Below are 27,836 nucleotides of genomic sequence, written 5' to 3'. Positions count from 1 at the left end.
GTGTCCGTAATCGACTGGAGTCGGCCGCTTACGAGAATGGTTCTCGTAGGCGGCCACTATAGAGGACCTCGAGGGTAATGATCTGTAAATGACCTGAGACCTTGCTTAGCTAAAATAAATACTGGGAATGCAAACAAAGAAAAAGAAAGCTAAAAGAAAGAAAAGAAAAGTAAGAAAAAGAAAAACAAGGGAAAAAAACTGTTTGTTAGTGTTTCGCTAAACTGTTGTTCTGACGACGTTGTAATTCAGGCACAAGCATAAAATTCATGCCGAGTGGTGTTTTGACCGGACGTCCATGGAACGTATATGTGAAAAAAGCAAACTGTGGTAATAATATATGTTAAGGACCTTTTTTAATCTTAAAAGATGTGAGGACGGCGATTATTCAAACTCTCTTATTTTGTCAAATGTATGCGACCTCTCCTGGAGTTTAATTCCTAATATATATCATTACCAGAGTTTGCTTTTTTTAATTACTTGCACGTTCCATGACATCGACGTCTGGTCAACTGATTACCACTCGGCATAAATTTTTTCCATTGTATGTCGTGTTCAAAGTGGAAATGTATTATCGATGAAAGTCATACTGGATCGAGCTTACTGTTGTAATAATTAGAGTTATTTCAACCCGGAAAATTCAAATTTTTTAAAAGGGAGATTGACTGCACGGCGCTCACTTATGTAGAACAGATTTCAACTTCGTTATTGGCGATGATTCACTCTGATGTTTCCTCTCTCATAGGCTGACGTGAAGACATGAATAACGAACCATCATGGCTTCTTACCACTGTGACTTGGAATAAATCATCTGCTTTTAACAATGATACAGGAACAACTGACTCCGCTGCCATCTACGTCTTTACGCCTGCTCCTTTCGTGGCAAAACAAGTCCTCGCCTTCTTCCTGGTTTTTTTTGGCGGAATTGGATTTGTAGGTTGCTGTCTCATTTTTTACTATTTGTGGAAAAAGGCAAGAAAAAATCCACTACAGGCATACTCTTTTGCACAGAATCTAACCATGTATGTGAGAAGTCTTTGCCTGTCAGACGTGCTTTCTTGTGCGGTATCCTTGCCTCTTGTCTGTTTGCAGATGTCGTTGGATGTGTTCCAAAGCGGGTGGGCTTGCAAGATAGTTCGATACCTAAACTTTGTCTTTCCTGCCATCACGATCAACAATCTAGTAGTGATAAGTCTAGAGAAGTATTTGTCAACTCGACCCATGCCACAAACATTCCGCGTCTCGACAGTGCGGAAAATGATTATAACTGCGTGGTTATTGGGAATTCATGTGATGCTCTTTCCCGCAGCCGCGTACGACGGAGTAAGAGTCGACCTTAACGAAACCCATTACACTGTCATATGCCGAAATGTCGAGCTTTTCTATCCGTTCAAACTGACACTTATTCTCTTCCCAATACAATTTGTACTGCCCACTTTGTTTATAATATACGTTAATGTATCTTTAATCAGAACTGTATGGATAAAGCGTAAAAGGCAAATCTGCTATAGAATGAACAATGTTTTCAAGGCTCATTTAAGAGCCAAAAGAATCAAAGGAATATCTCTTCTTATAGCCCTGACATTCGCCTATATTTTTCCCTTCTCTCTCTTTATAGTCAATACAGCTTATACACAGATTGCTAAGCCACAACGTGATTTCTCAACTGACTATATGATACGTTATGGTTCTGGCAGTATAGCATATCTGAACCCTTTGTTAAACTTCATAATTTACTTTGCTCAGATGAAAGAATTCAGTGAATTTTTAAAGAGGCGTTTTTCCCGACACAACGAGAACGGACATCGGCCAAAGCATGGCGAACACATGGAGAATAACATCGCTTTAAAGCCGAGATTAGACATTCCAAAACGATAAAATGACACCAAGCGATTAAAAATGCTTCATCTCCTGCAACGACGACGGCTACGGCTACGGCTACGAAAATGTCACTAAATGGCGCTGGTTCCCTCTCCTCAGCAGAGGCCTTTTTGTGTTACAGTGGGGAGACTGGGGAGAAAGAAAAGAGAGCGCGCGGGGCACGATGGGAACGGGATAGACAGAAGAGAGGCTCCCGCATTTCCCTCTTCCCATCGTCCCCCGCGCGCTTTCTATTTTTTCGATTATTGCTCAGTATTTTTATAGAGATACTTAGCGGGAGCCTTTACGGAAGAGAGAGGCGCTGGTTCAAACTTTATCGCGCTTATTCCATCTTGTTAAATTTATCGCGCTTATTCTATCTTGTTCAATTCATCAAATGTTTCAGGAGTTGAATTCTAAAAGACTGTATTAAATTTAAGGAAAAGAAAAACAAAGTTGTCTTGTATTCACGTCCTCTACGAAACATGAAAATAGGAATTTTCACGTAGTAGTCGTGCAGTGACGGCAAAGAAATGTACCGTAGAAAAGGCGTGATGCACGTGCAAAGTTGTTGTTTTGCTAATCTAAACCTATTGCTGTTTTTGCCGTTCTCGTTGACGTCGCCGTCGTTTTTGCTTAAGCTCCCTATATATTTTACATGACAAGGACGGTAATAGGAATCGACTTTGAAAGATACGTACTGGATAATTGATGTAATTCAAAGTGGAGGCGTAAGGAACAGCAACAGTTCGTTCGTTTTAAGTTAAGGCAGATGCTAAATAAAGATTTTTTTATTAAGCTTAGCTTACAGTAGCGTGGTTGATCTATTAATTTTTATTTATGACAAACACGTAGAATACTTCCTCGCTGTTGAAATAATGAGATGGGTAGTTCTGTAAAGCAAATTCTTTGAATTCCTTCTATTTGCCGATAAGAAGATTTTTGTACAGGTTTTAAAATGGTGTAAAATTGAGAAGTGAATAACAAGGATTATAATTAAGTACAACGTCAGTCCTACATCATCTTGGAAATATTAAAGACCCTTTGTCATTTTAGACTGCAAAACAGTCCGTATTTTTGCGTATTCAAGTACGCGCGAGCAGTCAATCAAAAGGTGTGGAACGAGACTGAAAACAGAGAGCGTGTTAGGCTCGCGCGGTTCGCGCGCATAAGACTTTTACGCCACGCGTTACCGATTTCTTTACTGATTTTGAGGTAAAAACCGACTGTTTTGCAGTCTATTGTCATTTCCAATGATGCACTGCGGGCATTTAGAATTTCGTAGTCCAAGGAATTCAATCTCGACTACTAGACTAGCCTAGAGAGATGTACAGTACGGTAAATGATCCCCGACCACAAATGATCCTCAAAATAGATCGCAAATGATCCTCCGTCCTCCCTGACGGTTGCTCGTCAGTTCCATTTGAAGGCCCCCACAAAGGGGGTTCATTGGGCTGACGACTGCGCGATGCAAGTGGTTTAGTATTTTGGGAAGTATAGGCTATGATTAAACTTTTTTCCGGTTTGAGTGTATAGCTAGTCCTATCTGGAGGAACAGGGATGGAGATATATATACCTAGCCTTTTGAAACGAGAAACCGATTGGCAATATTTTTAACTGGAACATTTCCAGTTAAAAATATGGCCTAAACCCTAACCCTAACCAACGCACCCGCCCCTTCCCACAATCTCTTCCCCCCCCCCCCCTCCCACCAAAAAAAAAAAATAGAAAAAATATAACATTAGAGTATAAGGTGACTACGGTAATTTGATCTAGCCGGAAATTCAAAAAAATGTTGTCAAACGTGACGGGGATCCATTTTGGCATTTAAATACTGTTAAATAGCAGTTGTTCTCTGTTCCTTATAACTCGCAAAGCAAATTAATGTCAATTTTATTTCTGTCGGATGTTGCATTAAAAGCTCTTCTAACTATCCATGACAAGTGAACATGTTTCTATTTGACGAGGCGATCTACAAATAGCACATTCCTTTCTTGTACGGCCAGACTTTTCACACGCAGAAGGAGTCAAGGCTAGCCTCGTTCTCTCTACGAAACTAGCCGTGCATAAACAAAGCCTTTTAAATCCCCTGAGACAAAATGGCCGCCGCGTGTCAAAGGTCTATTAAGATAATCATTCGGCGTAGATATAGGGCCAATAACTCCACGCAACAATTTTGTGTTCGTTCCAAATCGACTTCCTAATCTGTTAACAAGACGACCTGAAATGACCCGTCCCCTCCCCGCAAAAATCGGTCCCATTTAAGAGGGAGTTGGAACGCAACGCTTTCTGGGTGAGCCGTCCACTATTTTGTCTTTTTTCGACGAAGAAAGCCCATTCCATTACTGGGTGCCACAGGCAGCCCAATAATAAACAATCTCAAACAACGGATATGAATAAAAAGTTTTTATTCCTATGAAAATCTAATGCAAAAATGCACACTATAGATCTTCAAGCCATAAATAAATACTGTACAACACACAGCTTATCATAATAATAATTATAAGCTTTATACCTATAAAATATTACTTCATTTCTTTTCATACGATTAATTTCTCATATATCATTTACCAGTAAAAGCTAAAATCATTTGTTAAAAAGGGTCTCAAATTTCCATCGTACAGTTAAATCAGCGATTCCTGGTTTATTATTGTACGGCGGCCAAACGTTCATAAACCTCATTTCCAGTAACCTGAAAGCGGGGTGTCTCGAAGGAGAGCGAGCTCTAGAGCTCGACGCTTTGTTTCTCGGATCATTAACAGTGACTAATCAGTGGTTATCGAGGCAACCAAGCATAGTAAACACTCAATTTGGCTTAATCCCCACACTCGCCGCAAATTTCCCTTTCGTAAACGGTTGCTGCCATTTTTAAGACACTCCAAAAAATTTTGGCCTGTTATTGAGACTAGCTGAGACTATTTCTATTTACATGAAAGAAGATCGCAATCCAGGGTCAAACTCGGACCTTTCTTATCATAATCTATCTCCATTACCACTACACTACCACACCGATCCGCCAAAATTCCGAGAAAAATTAAGTACAATAACATAAACTAGCAAACTGTCTTTCTTAACTGATAGATCATAACAGGTGACCCTGGCCCTTTTAACGTAAATTCAGCTTAATCCAGGAATATATTACATCTGTCATAAAGGCTTGGTTACCATTGGTGGCATCGACTGTTAAAAATTGGCAACGACCTTTTACGAAAGAGAAATAGGCTTCGCAGCCAGCTGCACAGGCTGCAAAGATATTTACCAAGGAGCACAAAGGAGCCTCTAGAGATCGCTTGTTTCTTAACAGAATGGCAGAGTATATATCTGCGACTAAGAGCCAAGACTAACAATCATCATCTAAGATACTTACAATTTCATCAAAATATTAAAGATCAATCTTCACATCTAAAATCACATGAAATTTCTGCAAAGATATCTCAAGTTCTTGGGCCACCAGCGACTTTTCAAGGCCGTTTTAGTGCCTTCTGCTTAGTGCCATTCTTACACTAAAAGTATATTAATCAGTCTCTAAGGTTGCCGGTCTATGTGATGTCGAATGGACGGCAAAGATAGATGATTATATGATTACATAAAGCACATCCCTTTGATTCATTTGGAAGCTTTATCGTCTTAAAATAAGAAACCAAAATATTCTCGAGTAGCTAGGAAAATCATTCGCTATTATTCCTTCACTTCTCAATTTTCAAGCTAAAACAGATAATTCGTAGCTCCGGAATTAAAAGAAACAACGGTGCTGGAAAACAGCAAGCAAATAAAACACGAACATCTCTTCAAAAGAATAAACGTAAAATCAAAAATTGTGAAAAAACTTGAATTTACGCGCAATTGTTAAGAAGTATTTTCTGCTATTCATATGTACATTTTAAAGCAGGCCACCTATTGCTAAAAACTTTCTAAAAAAAACAATAGAAAACCTAAACGATAGGCTGCCATTTTGAAGAACTCATCATAATAATAATCATCTTAATTTCAACGAACTCGCCTATTACTATCAACTCGTTGCTTTCATTTGGGCTTTCTTATATTGCTTGTCTAGCCCTGGCCTCTTCATAAGGCTACCGCCTCCTAAGCCGGACTTTGATCTCGGTAAAGGAGAATATAATGCCGCGTTGTATTTTACAAAACATATAAAAAACCACTTATTCTCTTTATCATGCGGCGCCCGCACACTGCCCGTATTGGTCAGCAGCTACACTAAACTGTGCTAACAAATCCTCAGCCTCACTATCCAACTGTTGAAGATCTCTAACCAGTCTCTCAAGTTCCTCTCGTTGCGTGATGTACTGCTCTAGTAATTCTAAAGGATAAGAAACCACATTCCGTAAATATAGAACACGTATAGCGGAATGAGGAAAACACGACACTGCGTGGAAGATCACCACCGCACGACTGCTTCTATGAAAAATGGTAACCTTACTGGGGGCGTGAAGTTGTCCTGTAAAACCTATTTCTGCTCGTACACAGCCAGTTTTAGGCCGTAAGAATCTCTCTTACTAATACATCTGTAAAAGCACCCCGGTTTATGATGAACTAATGTCACTCGAAAACAATGAGGTATTTCTTGGGTCTTCCCCGGTATAATATAATTTATTCGTTTTCTTTGTTTTATGGACTATTGTCGGGGTAAGGGTCATTGATAAAGTTGTTTTGTTTTCTTTATTTTACGTCAGCTGTGAGTAACAAATTATATTACACCGTAAATGAGCCTGTTTCTCTGGGGACCCGGACGAAGTAACGCCGGAACAAATTGACGCGCCAAAGTTTTCTTTGCCTGTTTTTTGCATAGGATACCCTGGTCCCAAACGTTAACCTGGTCCCAAATTTTTCTCCGGGTGGGAGATAGCGAGCCGCAAAGCGGCCAAAAAAAAGTCGCGAAGGGACCAGGGTAAGCATAAGGTCAAACGTCAAACTTTTAAATTCATGGGACAAACCTAATGATAATGAGCGAGAACAATATATATTGTTTGTTCATTAGCATTAGGTAAGAATAACTGGGCAAACGTTGAAGGACAAACAAGAAAAACTGAATCTAGCAGGAGCGCGTGGAACATGAAATTTAGAACTTATTTTACCTTCAGCCTCAACCACATCTTGTAGAAGCTGTTCTGAGTCGTCGTGAGTTTGTTGTATCTCTGAAAGACTCGCATTCGCTGCATCATAAGACGAGTTCACCAAAGATGCAACCGGCGGCAGAGATGCACTACTGTTGTCGAACGTCTGATAAAAGAAAAGCAATACATGAGGTCTCTGCTTTGAAGATGGTTGAACAGTCAGATTTGTGCATCGCACATACTACTGTTCTGCGAGGTCAATCAGTGCTCTTTGCGGTGTAATACTAGGAGAGCGATAAGCGAGCAAAAACGTCGAATAAACGTCAAAAGAATAACGAACGTACCTGCTTAGCAGTCTCGGAGATGTTGAAAGCAAGCTGAGCGGTTCGCGACGCGTTTTGTGAATCAGTCTTCGCTTTGTCAAGGCACATCAGGCTTTCATCCATGTTAGACAAAGTATTGTTGATCTTCGTGAGTAAACTTTGTCCTGACGAATAAGAAGCTGAGAAACGGTCTTCAACCTGACAGACAACGAAAAAAGAACAAATTGAATTTTCTGGCTCTGGAAATAATGGCAATTATGCAAATCAAATTACACGTGTAGCCTAAGGCGGGCGCCGGCGTCAAAACACAATGCACGACAGATTCTTTTGGTTGCCGGCATCACACAATGTTTTGCACGCTTGGCACTGCATTAGCCTAACAAAATGTCGGCCTGATTTCTCTACAGAAAGGTAAGGAGTTTAGGGTCATGTTCATACCATACCGAAGAGCTTTTTAACAAAACCATACCGGAAAGGCATTCTGTTCACACATAAGAACGGTGATTTCGGCGAAATTTTTGCAACGGGGCATAGCTCAGGGGCACCCAACGACTGTTTTCTGTAAAATATCTGTTCGGAGAAGAAAATATTGCCTAGAATTTTCTATAGCTTGAGGACGGTTAACAATTTCTAGATGACAGTTCGATTCATGTACAATTTTCGAAACTTATCTGATAAATTCCCCACGATATTCTGAAGTTTAATTTCTCGCATTTCACTCCCCTGGTTTCACTCGTTTCACTTGCCCAAATAGGAAAGCTTGCTCGCAGGCTAGGTTACACTATTTTATGGTAGAAAAAAGAAAACCTAGAAGTTTCTGATTACAAAATGTGATGGAGAGAGGAATCAGAAAAATTCTCACTATCGTTAAACGTTAAATTGCATCTAAAATTTCGGAAAAATAATACTGAAGCCCTTGTAATTTCGACGAAGCTCAAGTTTCCCTAGGATGACCGAACAGATAAAAATTCTATAGGGCCGCTTACAATGCATTTCTAGAGACCTACAAGTACTCTGAACAGTCTAAAAAGTGTTTTTAATGTGTTCAGGAGGAAACCGTCGTTGGATGCCCCTAAAAGTTGCGCCGAGCCGATCTCTAAAGTGGAGAGTCACATATCGGAAAGGTGGGTGGCAGTTCAAGTCGACACAAAAACCTATCCTCTATTGTGTGAACAGAGCCTGAAACATATATCTGTTCGGTGCCCAAGCAACGCTGACCCTCGACATGAGGAACGGAGGAAGCAAAAAGTAGATCATTCTCTTACTAACCTCCCACGCAGACGTTCTTTTGGCTCGTCATGCAATCCTCCCCAGTATCGTCGGGCAGGAATACGTGACGAACCCCTAAGAAGGTTTGCGTGGGAGGCTATTCTCTTACCGTCTGAGTGATATTGTTGATGCTATTGATCATTGTATCAGTTTGTTGCTGTAGTGCGAGTCCTTGCTGTCTGAGATGCTGGGATGAGTTAATAGTTGTCTCTATATCCTGCACTTGGCCGAGTGTCTGTTGTGCCACGGTTCTGTTTAAAACAAAAAGGAAAGAACAAAAATGAGATGATGGTCGAAATGGGATGAGATCACAATTAACCAAATTTTAGTCAATCATCGATTGTTTGCTGTTTCTTTGAATCCGGTGTCTAATCCTCTCTTCTTAAATCACTTCCCATTCTTTCAACAGGATATTACTAAACTGTGAACGGACTGTTATTTTTTAGTCTTCAAGTGGCGATCGCGTTGTCAGTGTCTCTTAGATGGGAAAAATAATCTAACAGGCAAATGTGACGGATATGCGTGTACGATGCAAATGAGTCTACTCTCACTTATACGACACAGCACCAAAAAATCTGTAAATAGCAAGCTGAAAAGCCAAAACCTTGACAACTGGCTTTTTATCTAACAAATCTCCAACTTACATGGCCTTCTGTGATAACTCCTCCACCTGTCTGGCTTGCTTGAGCCCCTGTTGAGCTGATTCTAAAGTCTGATTCACCATCTCACGGCTGACATTAGTGTTAAGTATATCTTCTGTTAAGTTCTGAATCTGGTGAAGTGTAACCGGCATGGTCATGGTTCGAACTTCATCTGCAATCGTCATGGCTTCGGTTGTCATGTTTTTCACTCTTGCTATTGTGTTGATGTCTTCTGTTACGTTAACAATGGCTTCTTTCGTGTAATTAAGAACCTTCGTGGCATTCTCCTAGAAATTAGAATGTTCAATTGACATATGCTGCGATAGTCTTTGAATGACTAGGATATGTCCTATTCGCCACCTTAGAAACGAGGAGGGAACTGGAACAAAATCGCGTCCCGCAATTGTTTCTGGGATCGTTACTAGGTACTGGTCAGCTATTGGCCAATTTTCCCTGCCCCTAGTAACAGTCCCGGAAGTCTTTGCGAGAATTTCCAAGGCCCAGTATTCCAATCGTTTCTATAGTGGTGATTAGCACGTATTTCAAATTACTTTCATTTACTCAAATGAGCGCTTCCCTCCTTTTTTTCGAAGAAGCACCGCACTGACAAACACACAGAAAAAAAAATAATGATCACTTTCGAGTAACATGAACGAGAGTTTTGAAAAACGAAAACTACACAGTAGGTGATGTAACCAATAGCAACAAGCGTGTAACCTATATTATTACTGTCCATTCAAAATTATATTCTCCCGACTTCATTTTCCCTTGACATTTCCCTGAGCATCATAAAAATGTCACTCACTTTGGAGTATCAAATTTTTCTCCAACTTCTTTGCCAGTTCATAAATTTTCTTCTTTTCGTTTTGGATTTCTCTGCGTTCTCGACGATATCTCCAATGGGAGTTATACGCCAATGATTGTTTTTCCACGATAAATGATTCTTTTTTTTTTAACTTTTGATTGAACTTCTCCGACTATGGATAAAATTCATTTTTACTTTCAACAGATTTTTCTCGAGCGGGCCAATTTATTTATCATTCACCATCATCATTCGGCCATTTCGCTCTATACTGCGAGCAGAGGTTTCTCTTTTGCATGTATTTTAGCGTTTACGAAGTCGTTCGCGTCGCTTGTCAGTCGCGTAGCTGGTTTCTGCCGGGGCGCACAAAACAACCCAAACATTCTGGTCCGACATCGCATTTGCAAGATCCTCCCTATTTATCATGAGGCATGTAAACTGACCTTAAACTCTGCAGCTGTATTCAAGGCATTCTCTGCTTCCATCTCCAGCCGCATCGCATCAGAGAGAGCATTTGAAGCGCTGTCCCGCGCACTTTGCGCTTCACGCCTCCGCTGACCCGAAACATTCTTCGCTTCTGAAGCAATCTCCATCGCCTGCGTCAAATTCATGTTCGCTTTCTCTCCCAAGTCTTGCGCAAGCGACACCAACTCCTGTACAACTGAAATGATTTGACTGATCTCTTCCAGCTTTTGTGAATGGTTACGATACATGCTCTGAAAGCTGTCACCGAGACGTGACTCGACTGACTCTCGTAACACTGACACCAGCCCGAGTTTGTTGATTGATTCGCTGATCTGATTAGCAGCAAGATAAGCTGTGGTATTTGCCTCCTGAATCTGTTTCAAAGACAAAGAACAAATGTCAAAAAAATTACAGCTTTGTTTATAGTAAGGTGCACGTAGCTTATCCGGCTAGTTTACAGGCACTACACTCAAATGATTAGAAACAACTAAGACAAATATATTATAACAGGATTAAAATCCTAAATGAAAGGAGGCAACCCAGGATTTGAAATCTGCACAACCGAGAACAAATCCAGCAAGTGGCCAGACCGGGACTCGACCCAAGCCAGATGGCGAGTCCCACGCGCTGACCACTCGGTCAGGCTGAATGGCCTAAATAGCCAAAAGAGACATACAGCGCCGCCTGTTTCTAGTTGTACTTTTTTCATGTTTCCCTCAATATAATTTGTAGTTAAATAAATAACTTTGAGAAGCAAAAGATGTCAAACAATAATCATCTCGTTTTCTTTAAACTTTAATTTTGCAACACCAAAAAAAAAAAAAAACACGAAATACAACTGTCTGAATTGCGAATTCAAAATTGAGTCAAATAATCATTTTGTTTTTCTTTAAGTAAAACCCCTAACTCTAAGCGCAGGGTTCGTACAGATTTTTGGATCCAAAATTCAAGACTTTTTCCACACTGTTTTCCAAAGCAATAATTTCTTTTTTTAGATTCGAGGTTATCAAATAGGTGATCAACAGAGACCTTAAGAAACGCAGGAACAAACTTTTTTTCATGGTGCGCTGCAAACGTACGAGCAAGGTTGAATAGGATTTGACCAAAACAGAAAAACTTTTACTTATAGAGCAATTGTTGTAGCTTTCCAAAAGAAAAAAACTCTAGACTTTTGACCATTTTTCAAGACTTTAGGTCTGGAAAGGTGCTAGACAAATATCAAGACTTTATTTTAAGAATTAAACACTCTGTACGAGCCCTTTGAGCAACGACTGAGACAATCGCGTTGACTGAGCGATCTAAAAAACTTCTCTTCACCCAAGTTTAAGTAAAAAGAAGAAAAGCGTATCTTGACATCTTACCATGCTGTAGCTATTTCGAATACTGGTGTAGTTGGCGTATCCCGAGGCGTTAGCTTTTATAGCTCTTTGGCGGTAGCTCTGTGCCATGGCTTCAATACACTGCCAGTCAACAATCACACTAAGCCCACCCCCACTGGGGCACACCACAGGGAAAGATGGGTACGACAGAGGGGTGGCTGGAAGAATACGCACGCTTCCGTTGTAGTTTACCACGTGTTCTGCCAGGTACTTTTGCGCGTCCTCGATTGAATGCTGGGAAGAGTTCAATTGCTGTTGTAAAGAGTTGACGGAGTTTTGAATCTGTAAAAGATTTTTAAAATTAGTTCTGATTGTCTGGTTAAAATATCATTGACATGACAAGATTCGCTCTTACTAAGCAAAAAAACCATTAAATCACCAAGTCTCTCACAGTCTAGAAAACCCAAACAGTAAGAACAAACAGAATGCGAGAGACTACCCTGCGAACAAACTCCTCCTCTAGCGTGACTTCTCGCGACTCCCCCACATGGAGAGCTTGCTTGCATGCTAGCGAGAGACAGTCATTATGCATGCCGTTTGACTTCGTCTTATGGGTGGAGTCATTGGTTCATTGAAGGAAAAGTTAGATTTAACTCTATTTACCGTTCGCAGATCTTAGTATTTTATTACTTATACAAAGTCTTATTTTCAACGGTCGCCAGTAACGCGACACCGGCGCGCCCAGCACAAAGGCCACGCGTCACCTATGGCATGTAAATTACTTTTCGCAACGTAAGTTTGGGCCGCCTATGATACTACCTCAAGTAACGAACCTCCTTAATAATCAAGGATATCAAAGGGACAGAGGCAGCCACCGGCATTACAGAAGTGTCAGTACTGAGAGGTACAAACTGTATGAATCTTAGGGAAAATCTTCCATTCGCCGCTTACTAATTGCATGTAACCATAGCGGGCAAGTCGAAATCTTTTGTGACAGCCCTGACTATGCAAACGTTCAGATATAAAATTATAATCTTTAGTATTTGACAATTCGCCACCGACTTTAGGAACGATAAGGGGACCGTCATTGTAAGCTGACTGTAATTTACAGCTCTGCGGTGTCCGCATGTAGAGATTCCACTGTACTTACCCGGTTAATCTGTTCACGTTTCTTCAACAAGTCAGCCCTTCCCCCGCTGCTGAAAATTCCATTTGCGTAAGTGACATTTGCCGTTAGCATTCGTAAAGTACTATTGATTCCGTCCACAGACATGCTGCCAAATGACTCTAGCAGCTCTGTCACATTGCCTTTCAACTCGTTCACTTTCTCTGTCTCATCAGAGATCAGCCCTACCCAATTCCTATAACAAGCCTCTGTGCATGGATGACACCTGGGTGGACTCCCTAAAAATCAAACCGAGATTCACATAATTATCTAGTCTTCAAGATACACCCCTCTTTTACAGACATGCCAGTAAAAATATATGGTGCTAGTCATTTAAACGTAGTTTAGCCAGTGTTAGACAAAACCGCGTTCTAAGCCATTTTCAATTTGTCCAACGGTTTTATCTAAAGACCATTTATTATGAACAGTTTCATGAGCGCATACAGAGTAGACAAGAAAAGTATTTATCTTCTTAAAATAACCCACTTAGGAAGAGATCTTGAGGCCCAAAGATTTGTTAAACCGCGGCTTAAGTTAGACTTCGTTTGAATAATCGACCCATGAAGTTCAAACAACAATCCATGATTTTCTAGATCTTAACGTTTCAATACAAAAAGAGTCTATAAGAGAATTCACATCCTAAGACAGCCCAGCGAAACATTCTTAGCGGCAGAGAGCGAGAAGAGACGGCCGCATTCGCAGACTATTCACAGGGCTCTATTATTAGTATTTCCTTTGTTTGTTCTTTTGACTGGTCAGGCAACAATCGTGGTGGCAATCCAAACCAACACCCCTACGGTAAGGCTATCTCTGACAGGGGAAAAGAAGGCTCTAACATTTTCCTGTGTTAACCGTAAACTCAACGACGTATTATTTCTGACAAAGAAAAGCAACTATTTCGTCTCGGGTATGACATGTATTTTTAAACACGTACAAAAAAGGAGTCAGTAGTGGTGTAAAACATTCTTAGCGGCAGAGAGCGAGAAGAGACGGCCGCATTCGCAGACTATTCACAGGGCTCTATTATTAGTATTTCCTTTGTTTGTTCTTTTGACTGGTCAGGCAACAATCGTGGTGGCAATCCAAACCAACACCCTTACGGTAAGGCTATCTCTGACAGGGGAAAAGAAGGCTCTAACATTTTCCTGTATTAACCGTAAACTCAACGACGTATTATTTCTGACAAAGAAAAGCAACTATTTCGTCTCGGGTATGACATGTATTTTTAAACACGTACAAAAAAGGAGTCAGTAGTGGTGTAAATACAGCAACATCTTGGGCCGGCACTCTTTGTCAGTGGCTTACAAACAATCTAAGGTTTATCATGAATCGTCAGGAATCCAATTAGGGAGTAAGACTGCTGGTACGTGTACCCAGGATTTCTTTCTGGCATGACTTTTAGCATTAACGAAGTCGTTCGCGTGGCTAATCAGTCGCGTAGTCGGTTTGTTTGTTTGTTTGTCTCTCGGGGCGTTGAAAAACTGACTACTCGACTGACAAAAAGAAACCACTGCTCGCAGTACTTCTGTAATCAAAGCGTTACGCTTGCGCCGAGCGAAAGTTTGCTGTCGCTGTATAAACAGGCCAAAAAGCTCAGTAAAAAGCGCCGTCATCAGCATTAAGGTATAAAACCACTCACCGACGGTGTACGGCTTGGCGCATCCTTCACATTGTCGACCACCGTACAGGCCTCCTGCTTCACTGACACGACACTGGCATTGACCAGATCTCTGGTCACAGGTTGAGTTTGCAATCGTCTGGTTAGCTGTGCAGTTACACTCTAAACAAGAAATGAACGACAAACAAAATGACCATAAACACACAAAACATAATTAAGTAATTATGTAATTCAGCTCTGCGATAAAAAGACAAAGGATAACGTAAAACAAGAACCCCACCCCCCCCCCCCCCCCCCCTCCGGCCTGAAGTGCACCGAGGTAAAAGTTGTTTACACTCAAGAGTAGTATTGCTTTATATTTTATATCGATCATACCTGAACAACTGCGTGTGACGTCAAAGAAATTAGCAGCACACATATCACACTTTTGACCAATTACGTTTGGTTTGCAGCTGCAGTTGCCATACATCTGGAAAGGAAGGAAAATGTTATAAATAACATAACATTTCAGATAACTGTTTAAAGCACCTGTACTAAGAAAATACAACAGACAGCGGGTAGAGAATGCACGAGCCGTAGAGAGAGAGGGTAAGAGAGTTGTCCCTCCCTCTCTTCCGTTCTCGTTTTTTCCTTTTTCCCTCCGCTTCTTGCTTTGCGCTGATGGCTGTAGTAGAAAAGACTGCTTCTACGCAGAATGTGTTCTTACCGAGTCACACTGAAGGTCAGTTGAACCAAAGGAACTACAGTTACAGGGTAAGCAGCCAAACTCCGTGTAATTGTAGGCGTACTGTTCACACCGGTCACATAACTTGCCGGTCACGTAAGGCTCACAGTCACAATCCCCGGTCATATTATTACACACATTGTTAACAGCACCAACACTTGAACAATTGCAACCTGTAACAAGAAACGACAACATTGCTATAAAACATTAATTTTATAAATATTATAGGATACTAACTTTAGGACATCGTATTGTGCGGAAGCTTAAGCTTGTTATCATTTTTGAGAAAGTTTGTCCCTTTAGACCCAGCTTTGCGTTTTGTTCGCAAGAGAAACTTTCTAGGAACACTAAGCATAGTTCAGAGAAATCATCCCCACAGCAAATCAGATGTTGCCGAGGAATTCAAGTAACTGAGACGATTCAATTGTAGAAATCTGTAAGAAAACCAACAAAGTTTGACTCATTGGCATACTGAATACCTCAGAGAAAGAAACATGCCACAGACGTCATCATATTATCCATATAAGGCGTCCTAGCCCTATGTCTTAAAGACATACAGTTATAGTTCACATATAAGATCCTCCGATTTTCCACAACAGGCAAAAATTGTTCGTTGTTATGTGGAGAATGGTTCTTATATATCTAGCCGGATCTCCAAAGTAGCCATTATAAATACTAAGAGTGCTGCCATTGTTGTTGTTTTTTTTCTTCTCCTCCTTTTCTTCTCCTCGCTTTTTCCTTTTCTCCTTTCCTTTTCCTTCGTTACTGTGATTTTGGAGGATCTCGGGCTTAAGAAACCTGCCTTCTGTCGCCCTTTCATTCAAATGACCGCGAACTTCGTTGGGTTGGATTTCAAAAAATCGGCTACATATATATGGTTCTTAATCCGCGGTTTCTTACATCCACGTTTGCCTTTACATCATTTGAGTCACGAGAATAACAAATGAATCTTTTACTGACTACATTAAGAAATTATAAAAGATATTTCAAAGGAGAGAAAATAATTCAAGTTGTACATACGTGTGCAATTCTTGTTCAAGGCACTTCCATAATATTGAGGAGCACACCATTCACAGTTAAATCCAGTTGTGTTGTAGAGACACTTCAGGCATTGTCCTGTAGTTGTGTTACAGTTTCCACTAACACCAAGATCTATGTTGTCATTGCACTCACAACGACGACACTGTCCATCTGGCTCCTGTGATAAAATAAACCAATGAATTGGGAATTTAACTTAGAAAGCAGCTAGAGCACTAAAGAAGTAGGGAGCAACACTCGACTACGTCTGTTTCCCGACTACACTTCTTTCCTGCTCTAGCCGCTTCCTGTGTGCTTTACAAAAGAACAAAGCATAGTCAAGGCTTCTTTATTTGTAAGTAAACAATTTGGGGTTCACTTTTACGCCTACTCACCCACGGCCGCCCAAAGTATCCATCCATGCACATTTCACAGTTTCGTCCAGTGGTACCCTGTGAACAGTTGTTACAGGTCGGTAATCCGTCAGTTTCATTTGCAAAGCAAGTCTTGGCGAACTGATTGGACGCGAGCGGTCCACCAGGGCATGGACAGGGTCTACAGTCATCCGGGGTACCATTTTTAGCGTTACCATACCAACCATCTGAACACTTCTGGCAATGATCACCTAACAGAGAATCAGAAAAATTGAGGTGCAACCTTAAAAAGATACAGATCGTTGTTCCGTAAATGGAAGTAAATGGAAGTGTACTCATATGATATATTCAGTGCAGTGCAACCTGAAGACGACGGGCGAAGCAAGAAATTCCCTTCCCCGCCCCCAAATTAATTTTTTTTCCCGTAAATGCTGAGAAATAACTAAAGTTCTGCCTCATAAAATAAACTATAGCGAAGGAATGAACATCTCCCTTTTAACATTAATGCAACTATCAGAACGGAACGGAAATAGACAAACAAAGACAAGTGTGGCAAACAAACCATAAGAAAGCGGGCTATATTCACCCTGTAAATGCTGCCTATATTACCTGTCGTGTTGTGTGTACAGTTATGACATACGCCAGTCTCAGGATCGCAGCTGTTCGAGTGCCCGTAACACTGACAAGGAACGCATGTGACGTAAGGCCCTCCATTCGGTGTGCTGCGTGTGTACCCCTCGGCGCACTGCTCACAAAAGCTCCCCTTGTACTGTGGTGGACAGTTACAAAGCTCTACATTGAACGCATTCTCTGGTGAGGCTAAAACACTAGTCCTGGAAGATAATAAAGAAGAGCAAACAACAATTATGGCTACAGAACGGTTTTCACATAAACGAGAGCGGTTTGAAAGTTGTGGTTACACATACCGATGATATTTTATGTGCCAGAGTATAAGGGGTCAAACGATAGTTTTGTTCCCACGATACATGCCGCGAGCAGCGGGTCCATTGCGCGGGAAATTTCAGACAAACACTCATCTGACTGGTTGATTTATCGCGGGGCATAAAAACCCAAAACGAAAATCTCGGCAACTGACAGGATCGCTTCCTTTGAACTTTTTTTTAAGTGGCTGGCTTAGGTTGAGTTGAACAGCTCATACAGCGAAAACTGGATGTGAGTAAAAACGCTGCAAGACGTATCGATTTATTATTTGTCTGAAGGGAAATTGAAAACAATGTTTGGAGGAAAAACAAAGAATACATGTATTGTGGTATTTTTAAAAAAGGCTTATGGAAGGAAACATAGCGGATTAAATGTATACAGCATACCTATTGCTTAGAGTCATGACAATGTCACCAAGTCGGCTGTCTAGTTGAGTTGTAAGCGATGTCCATTTGGCCCTGATGCGCAAGGAAACTAGGTCACTTAATACTTTAATCATTTCGTAGCTTGTAGGTTGACGGCCAGAAGTATCTCCGACCCTCCATTCACTCTCAACAAATTTGACCTAAGAAACAAAATAACAAAGTTAAGTCTCGACATAAGCGAAACATTTACTTGTAAAAGACAAAATCACAACTTCCTATCACTCAAATATATCTTCCAGAGGATTATAACAAACGTTTCAAACACGCAGGCCAACAATACGAATTAAATTTCAAAAACTGTTCGGCTGACAAGTTTTTAAAAACGGTAATTGCAATCCGCTTTAATCTTCTTCAAATTTGTCCATCCGTGCTATTTTTGTATTTGCTGAAGAATTTATACCTTCTTTTAATATTTTCAGCCCTTATTGTTATGTTTTACCCAATTTGGTGGCAACTCTCACTGATTGAATCGTAATAAGTTGCGTGACACAGCTCCTTTAAGGAACAGCAGTTTTTCTTTCTTGAGGGAAAGAAATATTACCAGCCTTAAAGGGAGGCTAATGCTAAGAAGGTGGGGAGGGGGGAGTGGGGCGTTTATTGTCAACAGGGAGGGTGGAAATTTAAGCAATTACGATAAATGCTGCTGACCTCTTGATATTATAATCTAGTCTTACCTCATAACTGGTAAAACTTTCTCCTGTAGACGGCGGAGTGCTAAGGCTTGTAACAAGTGGCTGATCAAACCACCTGCCTTTAAGAATAACATCCCCTGTCGAAGAAGCTGCAGGAAAAGTCGCATTGTCCTGCTGTAGTTTGAACGACAGTGTGAAGGTGTACGCAAATCTCTTGTCTCCAAGGTACTTATCAGGAGCAATAAAATAGAATTCATCAGATCCACTGGTCTCAACTCTCATTGATCCTCTGAAAAAAAGTCATATTGACGATATTTGTTATTATCACATGTGTGGTGACTTTGAAGGCTATCAACTTCATAAACCTTGCAAAAAATTGCGGCTTACGGGGGCTTGACATGAATTGCCGTTTGGTCATCTAGGACAAGTAGATTTTCTTGCTGGGTAAGGAGCTCTTTAAGCTTGTTTGCTTAATATGCAGTACCCTAGGTAACAGAGGCTCCTTGACACAATACAGGTAATTATCATCTGTCTAAGAGTTAGTCCCTACATTTCCATTCAACTCAGAACGACCTCACAAGGGATCAATTGGATCGCAAGGCCATTTTTATGCATTATTGACCAAGCCTCAGTTCAAGATGGCTGCACATTGGCAGAGTTCTTTTTTTGCATTTTTATGGACCGAGACGAAGTCGTGGTCACTAAAACGCAAAAAAAAAAAGAACTAGGCTAGTATCCAGCCATCTTAACCGAACAAGCTTGATCAACTAAGGATTTATTAAAAGGCCAAAAAAGAACATTTTGGTCGGACCAATGCGGGAAATCCCCCACGGGCGGGCAAAAGGGGGACATCTCGCCCCCTCAGGTAAGCTATCAGATGACAAGAACTACACTTACTTGCTGGTAGGTTCTACTGGAGTTCCCCAGTCTAAATGTACTGTCACAAATTCAACACTGTTATTAGCAGTCCATCCATCAACATTGGTGTTGTCAAAGAGAACAGAAAGGCTGGTTGTAATCTCCGATACGAGCCATCCTGAGTCACGAGTACAATTCGACGTTTTGTTTGAACACTGGCATTGAAGACATCCCTCGGAGTGATTGGCAGCCAGGCCATAGAAACCAGACGGACATGTATCACACTGGCGTCCAAGTGAAAAGGTCTTACAAGGACACTGGCCTAGGGTCTTGTTACAAATAAGGTTGACACTTCCAGCACTGTTACATTCACATGGTCGACAGCCTGTGGGTTATATTTTAACAATTCTGGATTAAACAATAAGGATGAGGACAAACTGAACGATCACACCCTTACACGACTCAACTATGATAGTTAATTTGTTCTTTGGCAAGAAACTTTAAGCCACAATATTCACATACAAATATCCACATATTTCCCACACACAAATTCTCCAAACTGATCTCCTTACATTTCCTTACATGTAAAGATTTATAGCTGGGAAAATTTAATAAGAGAAATAATGGTGACCATTTTGTTAATAATTCTCGTATGCTTTTTTTATTGATGATGATGATGTATTGATGTTGTTAAGGAGAGTTGATCTTGGCCACTCTTGGAACTTAATAAAGGGTTAAAGAATTTGGTGTAGGACTGTAAGGTTAAGTTTTGGAGTTTTCTACTCAAATAATAAGAAACAAATACCGGTAAATTTAATAGAATAGAATAGAATTAAAAACCCCAACTGGCAGGAGGCAACTAGATGGATGCAACCAAGCATGGGGGAGGATTTAAATCCGGTAAGACCAAGAAACAAATCCAGCTAGTAGTCATAACAGGGACGTGAACCTGAAAATACTAAATTGGGAGTTTGACGCACTGACAAACTTAGCCACGCAAAGAATGAACAATTGTATTACATGTACACTGTACGTCACGCCCAAAAGCCTTTCCATACAAGAGGACCAAAAGCAATCACAGTTTAATTGCCACAATGCTATTGCTGTATTTCTCTACTACGCAGTACATACACAAACGTTGCTTGGCACATGTTTCTTTTATATGTCAATGCACTACACCCAAAGACCAGTCACTTACAGTGCCAAACTATGCACAAACAACATGGCCTTACCTTGACCAGTTAAATTATAGAACTGGTCAGCACATCCTGTACATTTTCCACCATTAATACCAGGTTTACAGCTACAAACACCACTGTTATCATCACACTGAAGACTGCTTGAGTACACTGGATGACAGTTACAAGGGGAACAACCAACCCCACTGTTGAAGTTATAGTAATTTCGTAGACAACTGTTGCAGCGTCCTCCAGTGACATTTTCCCGGCACGAACACTGTCCTGTCTCAGCATCGCAAGATGTTTCATTTGCCCCAGTCAGATCACAGTTACAAGCTGTAGAAAAACATTGTCAAGCAACTATTTAGAACACATTCAAAGTTCACAGCACAAAATATTATTGTACAATCGGTGTTCCCAGTTCAGCCAGCTGTATACACTGCATGTAGTCGCTCAGTGTATTATTATAAAATGTGAATTTTTTCTTTTAATATTTTTTGGTCATGTTATTTCACACCACAATACAAAAAAGCAAGAGAAAATTAAAACTGAACCAGACGTAAAAATTGAACTTGTCACCGGCCATAACTTAGATAACCCACACACAGTCAAATCAAGACCTTGGGCAATGCCCTCTGCATTTTTATTTGACAGACCTCCAGCTACATGTACTATCATAATAAAACTAAAGGAAAATAGGGCCAAAAGAACAGTTGATCCCTAGCTGTTCGGTTCTCTCCTTACTATAAACTGCATATACCCAACAACCTGAAATCTTACTTATAGCCCCAGGGTGCAAAGAAAGTCAGTTTTACAGCCTGTCATTCGGGCAAGCTGTAACTAATATGTACAAGCCCACAAGTCATTTCAACTAGCCCCAAAATAGCCCCAAAACCGTTTTTGATTAGCAGGATTGATTACAATCCTTCTGTAATTTGAATTTCCCCCCAAAACAGTACTTGCCTGTCGGGCAAGTTAAGAACAAAATTCACTAGCCCTAGAGCAAAACCCACTAGCCCCGTGCTATCGGACACTACTTTCTTTGCACACTGAGCCCTGTGCTAGACTCCCTTGAATGGTGATAATATCTAACCTGAACAGCCATAACCAGAAGTGAAGTTAAAATAATCAGGCCTGCACGCATCACAAGTGCGACCGATCACATTTGTTTTACAGTCACATTGGCCTCCATTTCTGGCACACTGCTGGGGGTTATTTGAACCAACTTCACTGCAGTTGCAACCTGCAAAGGAAAAAATAGCATTCATGAATTATAAATGACAAAAGAAATAACTAAAAAACATCAAAATCTTTATCAAATACATGGCAATCATATAAAGAGATTACAATATTATAAAATTCAACTCCGATTTTCATTTACAGTCAATCAAACAAAACCATGAACACCAAAAATATTTCTAGAATCAATGTTACTCTTTTGCAACAAAAAAGCCAATCAGGCATGAGGAGTCTAAACCCCAAGCTACGTGTACAACGTCAGTTTGTGGTTTTGTGGCTGGCTTGCAGATCCTGTTTTTTTTCTGTCACTGGTTATAACTCAACAAACATTTTCTGAAATATTTCAAGTGTTCACGGTTTTGTCAGTTTGACTGTAATTGTCCGCAGAAATATTATTTGATAGTTGCGAGACAATACTCTATGGAACATGTAACTTTTGTCTTTACAATTAGTTATTTTAAAATTTTGTCTTGTCTTGAAAAAAACTTATTTCTATTTCATCTGTGAGCAGAGGTTTCTTTCTGGCATGGCTTTTAGCATTTTTTAGGCCCAACTCTGTCAGGGATATAAACAAACCATCTAAGTGATTGACAAGCCATGCGAATGACAATTGCAAATGTTGCCATGCCAGAAAGACACCTCTGCTTGCAGGGTATTGTTTTTTAAACATATACAAGTAAGTTAAATAAGTAAAGTTTTTACCTTGTCCTTCTCCAAAGATCTCACCAAACACTGGGGAGAGGGAAGCACTTCCTTCAACAGAAACTGCTGACCAGCTTCGCAAAGAGGCTGACTGGTTAAAATAATATGTCATATTTTCCTGCACTGCTGGGGAAGCTGACTTAAAGACATCATATTCTGATACAGTTGGCATAATCACAAGCTGGGGAACAAAAGAGTTTTCCAAAAAATAAATATAGCTACAATTTGTATGCAAAATTCATAAAGACCAAAACAAGCCAAGTAAAATAAAAAAAACAAACAAACAAACAAGATTATTATTATTTAATTTAGTCAACAACAATCATCTACAGTATGCCACTGCCAGGGAAATGATGAGACAATAGATGAAGTTGTAGGTAATAAAAGAAACCACATGTTTTGTTTTAAAAGGCAAATAATAAGAACTATATATTTTACATCTTAAAAATTGTCATCGAATCAAACTGTTACTGCAACTTCAATTGCAGAAATTTTTTTCTAAATACCATGGCGACCAAAAAAGTTACAGCTTAGAGCAGTGCTATCAAGGAGAAGAAAGTTATTCTTACAGAGTCCACAACAATTTCTGAGTCCAACACTACTGCCCTCCGCCTTCTTAAAGCGATTACTTGTTGTTGTGGAATGGTCAGATTCACTGTGTATTGCCCAGCCAGCAAACACTGCTTTCCAAAATCATAAGCTTCGAGTGCTGCTGCCAAAGATCCACGAAGGATGTAAGGTTCATTGCTGTTGACTTGAGTTTCATTGTTACAGGAAAACGGGATAAAAGTTGTCCGCAGCAAAGCATTGATAGTAATCATGGACCAGTCACTATTTGTCTGGAAATAAATTTAAGACATGATTAAAATGTAGAGGTGGCATATTATGTTATCAACAAAAGGACCGTAACCTGTAACACCTGTTACGGCTGAGCTCACTTGATGTTACAGGTGATGAAAACGGAAAGCTGAAGGCAGCACAATAAATTTTTTTGAGATGTTACGCGTGAATCTTCATTTGCTATGGCTCCTTCAAAACTTAATGACTGCCCTGAAATCGCACTTTTGATTTACAGGAATTTACTTTTTCCAAATCACACCATTTTAACTTATGAAACAAGAGGAGAATATTCAATTTTTGGAGAAACAGTTCTTTTCTTTTTCCAGTTGCCAGGTCACAGTCATTGGAGAATTCTGATACAGTCAAACCTCAGCGTGCAGCCACCTATTGTAAGCAACCACCTATCTTAACGCCAAAATTTTCCCAGTCAAATTTATACTACAATTAATATTAGAACCTCTTGTAAATGACCACCTGTTGTAAGCAACAGAAACCACTTGTTTGGATGATGGTTTATAATTTTCCATTGTTTTTACCCTCTTGTAAGTGACTATTTGATACCATGGTTTGATCTCTGTCCGCTGAATGTACTACACTATCCAGAATATGCAAAGATTGCTTAGTGACAACATGAAAATGCACATATTGTAAATTAGAAATTGCATGCAATGAGTCTCTTCCAAAATGTAAAATTAATGTGTTTAATTTAAAACATATTTTCGAGGCAGAGACCCCCTGTTGATGAATTCTTGCAGGCAACCATTAAATCTTCCCATTTGGGATGGTTGCTTAATCAAGGAAGGTTTGACTGTACGTAAAAGGTTAAGTCAATCATGTGATCACTTGCAGTGGCAGATCTAGGGGAGGGGCCCAGGAGGCCCAACCCCCACCCCTTATGTTTAGACCAAACTGAGGCCCAAAGGGCCGAAAAAAAATGTTTTTGGAGACTGCCCCCGCGCCCCCTTTTATGTCACGATCTGGATGACCAAGCCCCCCCTTATCTGAGGGCCTCGATCCGCCACTGACTTGACAGTGTGCATTTATGGGCAGTTGTGGCAAAAACACAAACTAACCTGAATTGACATCTTACCTTGTATCTGAGAATGAAATTAAAGAAACCAGTCTTGGGGATGTTTACTGTAAACTGAAGCACAGTTGGTGAAGGACCACTGGTCCCTTCAGCTAGAACCACGCCCACTACAAGGACTCTCTGACCAGCAGTATTGATGATTGTTGTATGGTTAATTCTCTTTGTTGGAGGCTGCAGAGGAACAAAAATAATACAGGAGGGAAAGAATATTAAAAATCATTGCTGTCATAAAAGTGGGGCTGCAGGGCTGTAGTCAGGGGAAAGCCCACCCTTTAGTACTTGTAAGAGCCCTGCATGTGTCAGGTCACCATCAAAAAGGAGCCTGCAAACACTCAAGCATTTTCTTGAAACTGACTAGAAGTTTTTGTTTCCAGCACAGAGGAGTTATAAATGGCCTTGATTCCATTTTTTTTCTTTCAGTTGATAGTGCGCATCACCTCAGTGCACTGTTTACTGTAGAATCGAATATCAACTTGACCAATCACATAATCATGTCATTGTGTTTCATTACATGGTAATTAAGTTATTATCCAATTATTATCCAATGATCATTGGGAAAGAATGTTGCATTCGGAGAACAAAGCTTTCCAAGGGAAGCATGAGGTTCTGAGTAGAAAAGGAGTTAGCTGAGACCACGGTAGACCAAGACTACAGTGTAAACATGTACTCAAAATAAAAATGTATTTGGGTCTCAGGTTAGAAATCAATATTAAAATAATGTTGAGTATTAGTAGGATGTTCACAGTACATCACTTTACTGGACGACATGTGAAAATGAAGAGAAATCAATGCTAAGAAGATGACACTAAATTCCTTAGGAAAAGAGACAAAGATTTAAGAGAAGTTCACACATTTACACCAAGAAGATACTGAATATACATTAGTACTTACAGAGACAGCAAAAGCATCTTCGGCTTGAAATGTCATAAAATCAACACTTGGCAGAAAAAAATTTTGTTCAATTACGTCACACTTTAGCCCTGAGAATCTTGGACGGCAAAAGCATTGCCCAGTTGAAGAGCAAGACTTGTTCACTGACCCTGCCATGTCACAACTACATGCAGTACAGCCTGGGTGTTGAGATGTTAACCCAAAGTAACCATCCTGACCAAAGAAAGTTAAAAATATACCAGCATAAACAATAGCTATTAATTTAACACAAGAATAATTATTTCATTACAATGCACTGCAGATGTACATCACAATTTTTTTAACTTTAACTGTAACATTCTTAATCCGGAATCCAAATCCGGAAAACCCACGCCAAACAGCAAATGACTCTGAAGTTTTGTGATTAGGGTTAGGAAACTGAGTGAATCAGGTTCCATTTTATAGGGTCATTAAATTGGGCAAACTGACCTGAAACTTAATTCACTCAGTTTCCCAACCCTAATCACTAAACTTCACAGTTTTTAATTATTTTTTTAATTTTAATTTTTTAATTTTGAAATTTTGAAAAATTACCTGAGATAAAAAATTAACTACAACATGTACATAAATTTGGAAGATTGTTTATTACCATACAGTTAATCATTATAATAATTGTAAATGTACAGTATGTACTTTTTCATTTTATGTTTTTACTTTTGTATATATTTCATTGCATATTTTATAGTTTACAGTATACAGTGACCTTAGGACTCCTGTTAATAGCAGGGATAAATGGAAGCTCCCTGAAGGGACTGCCCTATATTAAGTAAAAGTTAAATTTTTAATATTTTAAACAAAGGTGTCTATCTATCGTACACTGTGAGTTAGTTGTCCATTTTTTAATTAGCAACATTTATTTCCTACCTGGCATTTGTTGCAGGTCCTTCCAGTCAGCAGTGGCTTGCATGGACACTGACCACTGACCTTGTCACACACGTTTGATGCATTTACAGTTCCAGTTAAATTACATCTGCAATCTAAACAAAAAGCAGTGGTTTGAGCTTGCAATGGTTGACTGTAGCTTCACATTAGGCCATAATATACAGAGTCAATTGAATAAAACTCATTCAAGTTTAAGCGACAGTATCTTATACTGTGTAGTACCACCCTCGAAAAATAAAATTGATTAATATTATTATTATTATTATTATATAATTGTAGACTGTAAAACAATGGCCACACTTGTACCAAGGCTGTGCTCTAAGGAAAATTGAAGGGAGCCCAGTGCTCTGAAACTGTAAAATCTAGGGTGCCCAGCATATGATTTGTATGAAAAGTCTGAGATTTTCTAGTTGCCCGGGGGCAAAAGTTAGGCGCCAGGGGCCACCAGGCTCTGCTACAGCACAGCCCTGTGTACAACTGTAAATAACACTACTTGTAAACATTTTATTGAATTGATCCCAGAATGAAAGAGATTACAATGAGCATGCATAGGCACCTTATATGCAGATAGAAGTCTCCATTTAAGCAAACTAACCTTCACATCCTTCCTCATTGCTTCTGCTCAGATTCCAGTAGTTATCATGGCATGTATCACATGCCCTTCCTGTCACATGACTCTTGCAGGCACACTGTCCAGTTACACCATCACACTGAGAGCTGTTAGCAGAGTTGTTAACCCCAGGGACATGACAGGCACAGGCTGAAAGAGAACAATAAGTAGAAAAATGATAAATAAATGTAAACATTGGCAGTATGCTTGAGTGACATCACCAGATAAAAAGGAAAATGTACAATCTAGGATTTTTTACAGCACGTACTTGTACTTGTACGTTAATTTGGCTAACATGGTTCGTACAACTTTAGACAAACAAATTTCTAAGTTTTTCAAGGAAAAATTACAGTTTTCAAGGACTAAGATTTATCCAATAAATCGGCATCCTTTACCCCTTTTGAACACCTCAGGCATGGCTGGAGTCATTTATGATTTTTACTTTTTCAGCCATGGTTGATAATGTTATTTCATACTTTCTGCAACAACACTTTGGAAAATGACTTGCAAGTGCATCTGAGGTACAGAAATAGCATCTCGAAATAAAGTCAAGGCATAAATTAAAATAAAATACATATTGCTCATGCACAAAAATGTTCTCATGTTACCGGTGAGTTTTGCAGGTTCTGACACCGATGATGAGCCAATTTTTCCTCGGCAAAAAATCTAATTTTACAGAAAACTGTGTCGGGCATAGACAAGGTGTTGAATTTCAAGCACTTTTCAAGACCTAATAGAGTCACCAAATCCAAAAGACTTTTCAACACGACTATGGGCCATGGGCTAATAATTATTATTATTCTACAAGGACATCTTTAAGAGCCAGCTGCCGGCTAATTTCACCAGCTGTGAAAGACCTTGCCGT

General features: G+C 39.9%; 2 protein-coding genes across 2 annotated transcripts in view; one reads left to right on the top strand and one right to left on the bottom strand.

Annotated features, from left to right (window-relative positions):
* Positions 1 to 756: 756 nt before the first annotated feature.
* On the top strand, positions 757 to 1,875 carry LOC140938366 (neuropeptide Y receptor type 6-like). Its single transcript, XM_073387852.1, has one exon. The coding sequence runs from the start codon at positions 757 to 759 to the stop codon at positions 1,873 to 1,875; it is 1,119 nt and encodes a 372-aa protein (XP_073243953.1).
* Positions 1,876 to 4,248: 2,373 nt separating this feature from the next.
* LOC140937521 (uncharacterized) overlaps positions 4,249 to 27,836 on the bottom strand; it is a 29,957-nt gene continuing 6,369 nt past the window's right edge. The window contains exons 5-29 of the mRNA XM_073387083.1: positions 26,957 to 27,121; positions 26,344 to 26,456; positions 25,441 to 25,653; positions 24,550 to 24,720; positions 23,189 to 23,458; positions 22,620 to 22,800; positions 21,772 to 21,921; positions 20,733 to 21,014; positions 19,540 to 19,885; positions 18,685 to 18,931; positions 17,972 to 18,150; positions 17,253 to 17,476; positions 16,665 to 16,894; positions 16,273 to 16,450; positions 15,235 to 15,425; positions 14,904 to 14,997; positions 14,550 to 14,690; positions 12,896 to 13,149; positions 11,788 to 12,087; positions 10,405 to 10,800; positions 9,163 to 9,446; positions 8,628 to 8,769; positions 7,271 to 7,447; positions 6,948 to 7,092; positions 4,249 to 6,172 (exon numbers count right to left, since the gene is read on the bottom strand). Coding sequence (XP_073243184.1) covers positions 6,027 to 6,172; positions 6,948 to 7,092; positions 7,271 to 7,447; positions 8,628 to 8,769; positions 9,163 to 9,446; positions 10,405 to 10,800; positions 11,788 to 12,087; positions 12,896 to 13,149; positions 14,550 to 14,690; positions 14,904 to 14,997; positions 15,235 to 15,425; positions 16,273 to 16,450; positions 16,665 to 16,894; positions 17,253 to 17,476; positions 17,972 to 18,150; positions 18,685 to 18,931; positions 19,540 to 19,885; positions 20,733 to 21,014; positions 21,772 to 21,921; positions 22,620 to 22,800; positions 23,189 to 23,458; positions 24,550 to 24,720; positions 25,441 to 25,653; positions 26,344 to 26,456; positions 26,957 to 27,121 — 5,219 coding nt within the window. The 3' untranslated portion in view covers positions 4,249 to 6,026. The remainder of the gene's footprint in view (positions 6,173 to 6,947; positions 7,093 to 7,270; positions 7,448 to 8,627; positions 8,770 to 9,162; positions 9,447 to 10,404; positions 10,801 to 11,787; positions 12,088 to 12,895; positions 13,150 to 14,549; positions 14,691 to 14,903; positions 14,998 to 15,234; positions 15,426 to 16,272; positions 16,451 to 16,664; positions 16,895 to 17,252; positions 17,477 to 17,971; positions 18,151 to 18,684; positions 18,932 to 19,539; positions 19,886 to 20,732; positions 21,015 to 21,771; positions 21,922 to 22,619; positions 22,801 to 23,188; positions 23,459 to 24,549; positions 24,721 to 25,440; positions 25,654 to 26,343; positions 26,457 to 26,956; positions 27,122 to 27,836) is intronic.

Source organism: Porites lutea, chromosome 5 (assembly GCF_958299795.1).
Source record: "Porites lutea chromosome 5, jaPorLute2.1, whole genome shotgun sequence".
NCBI lineage: Eukaryota > Metazoa > Cnidaria > Anthozoa > Scleractinia > Poritidae > Porites > Porites lutea.
This window is presented reverse-complemented; position numbering and strand designations above follow the sequence as displayed.

Coding starts and splice junctions, on each gene's coding strand:
- LOC140938366 (XM_073387852.1), top strand. CDS start 757: ATGAATAACGAACCATCATGGCTTCTTACCACTGTGACTTGGAATAAA.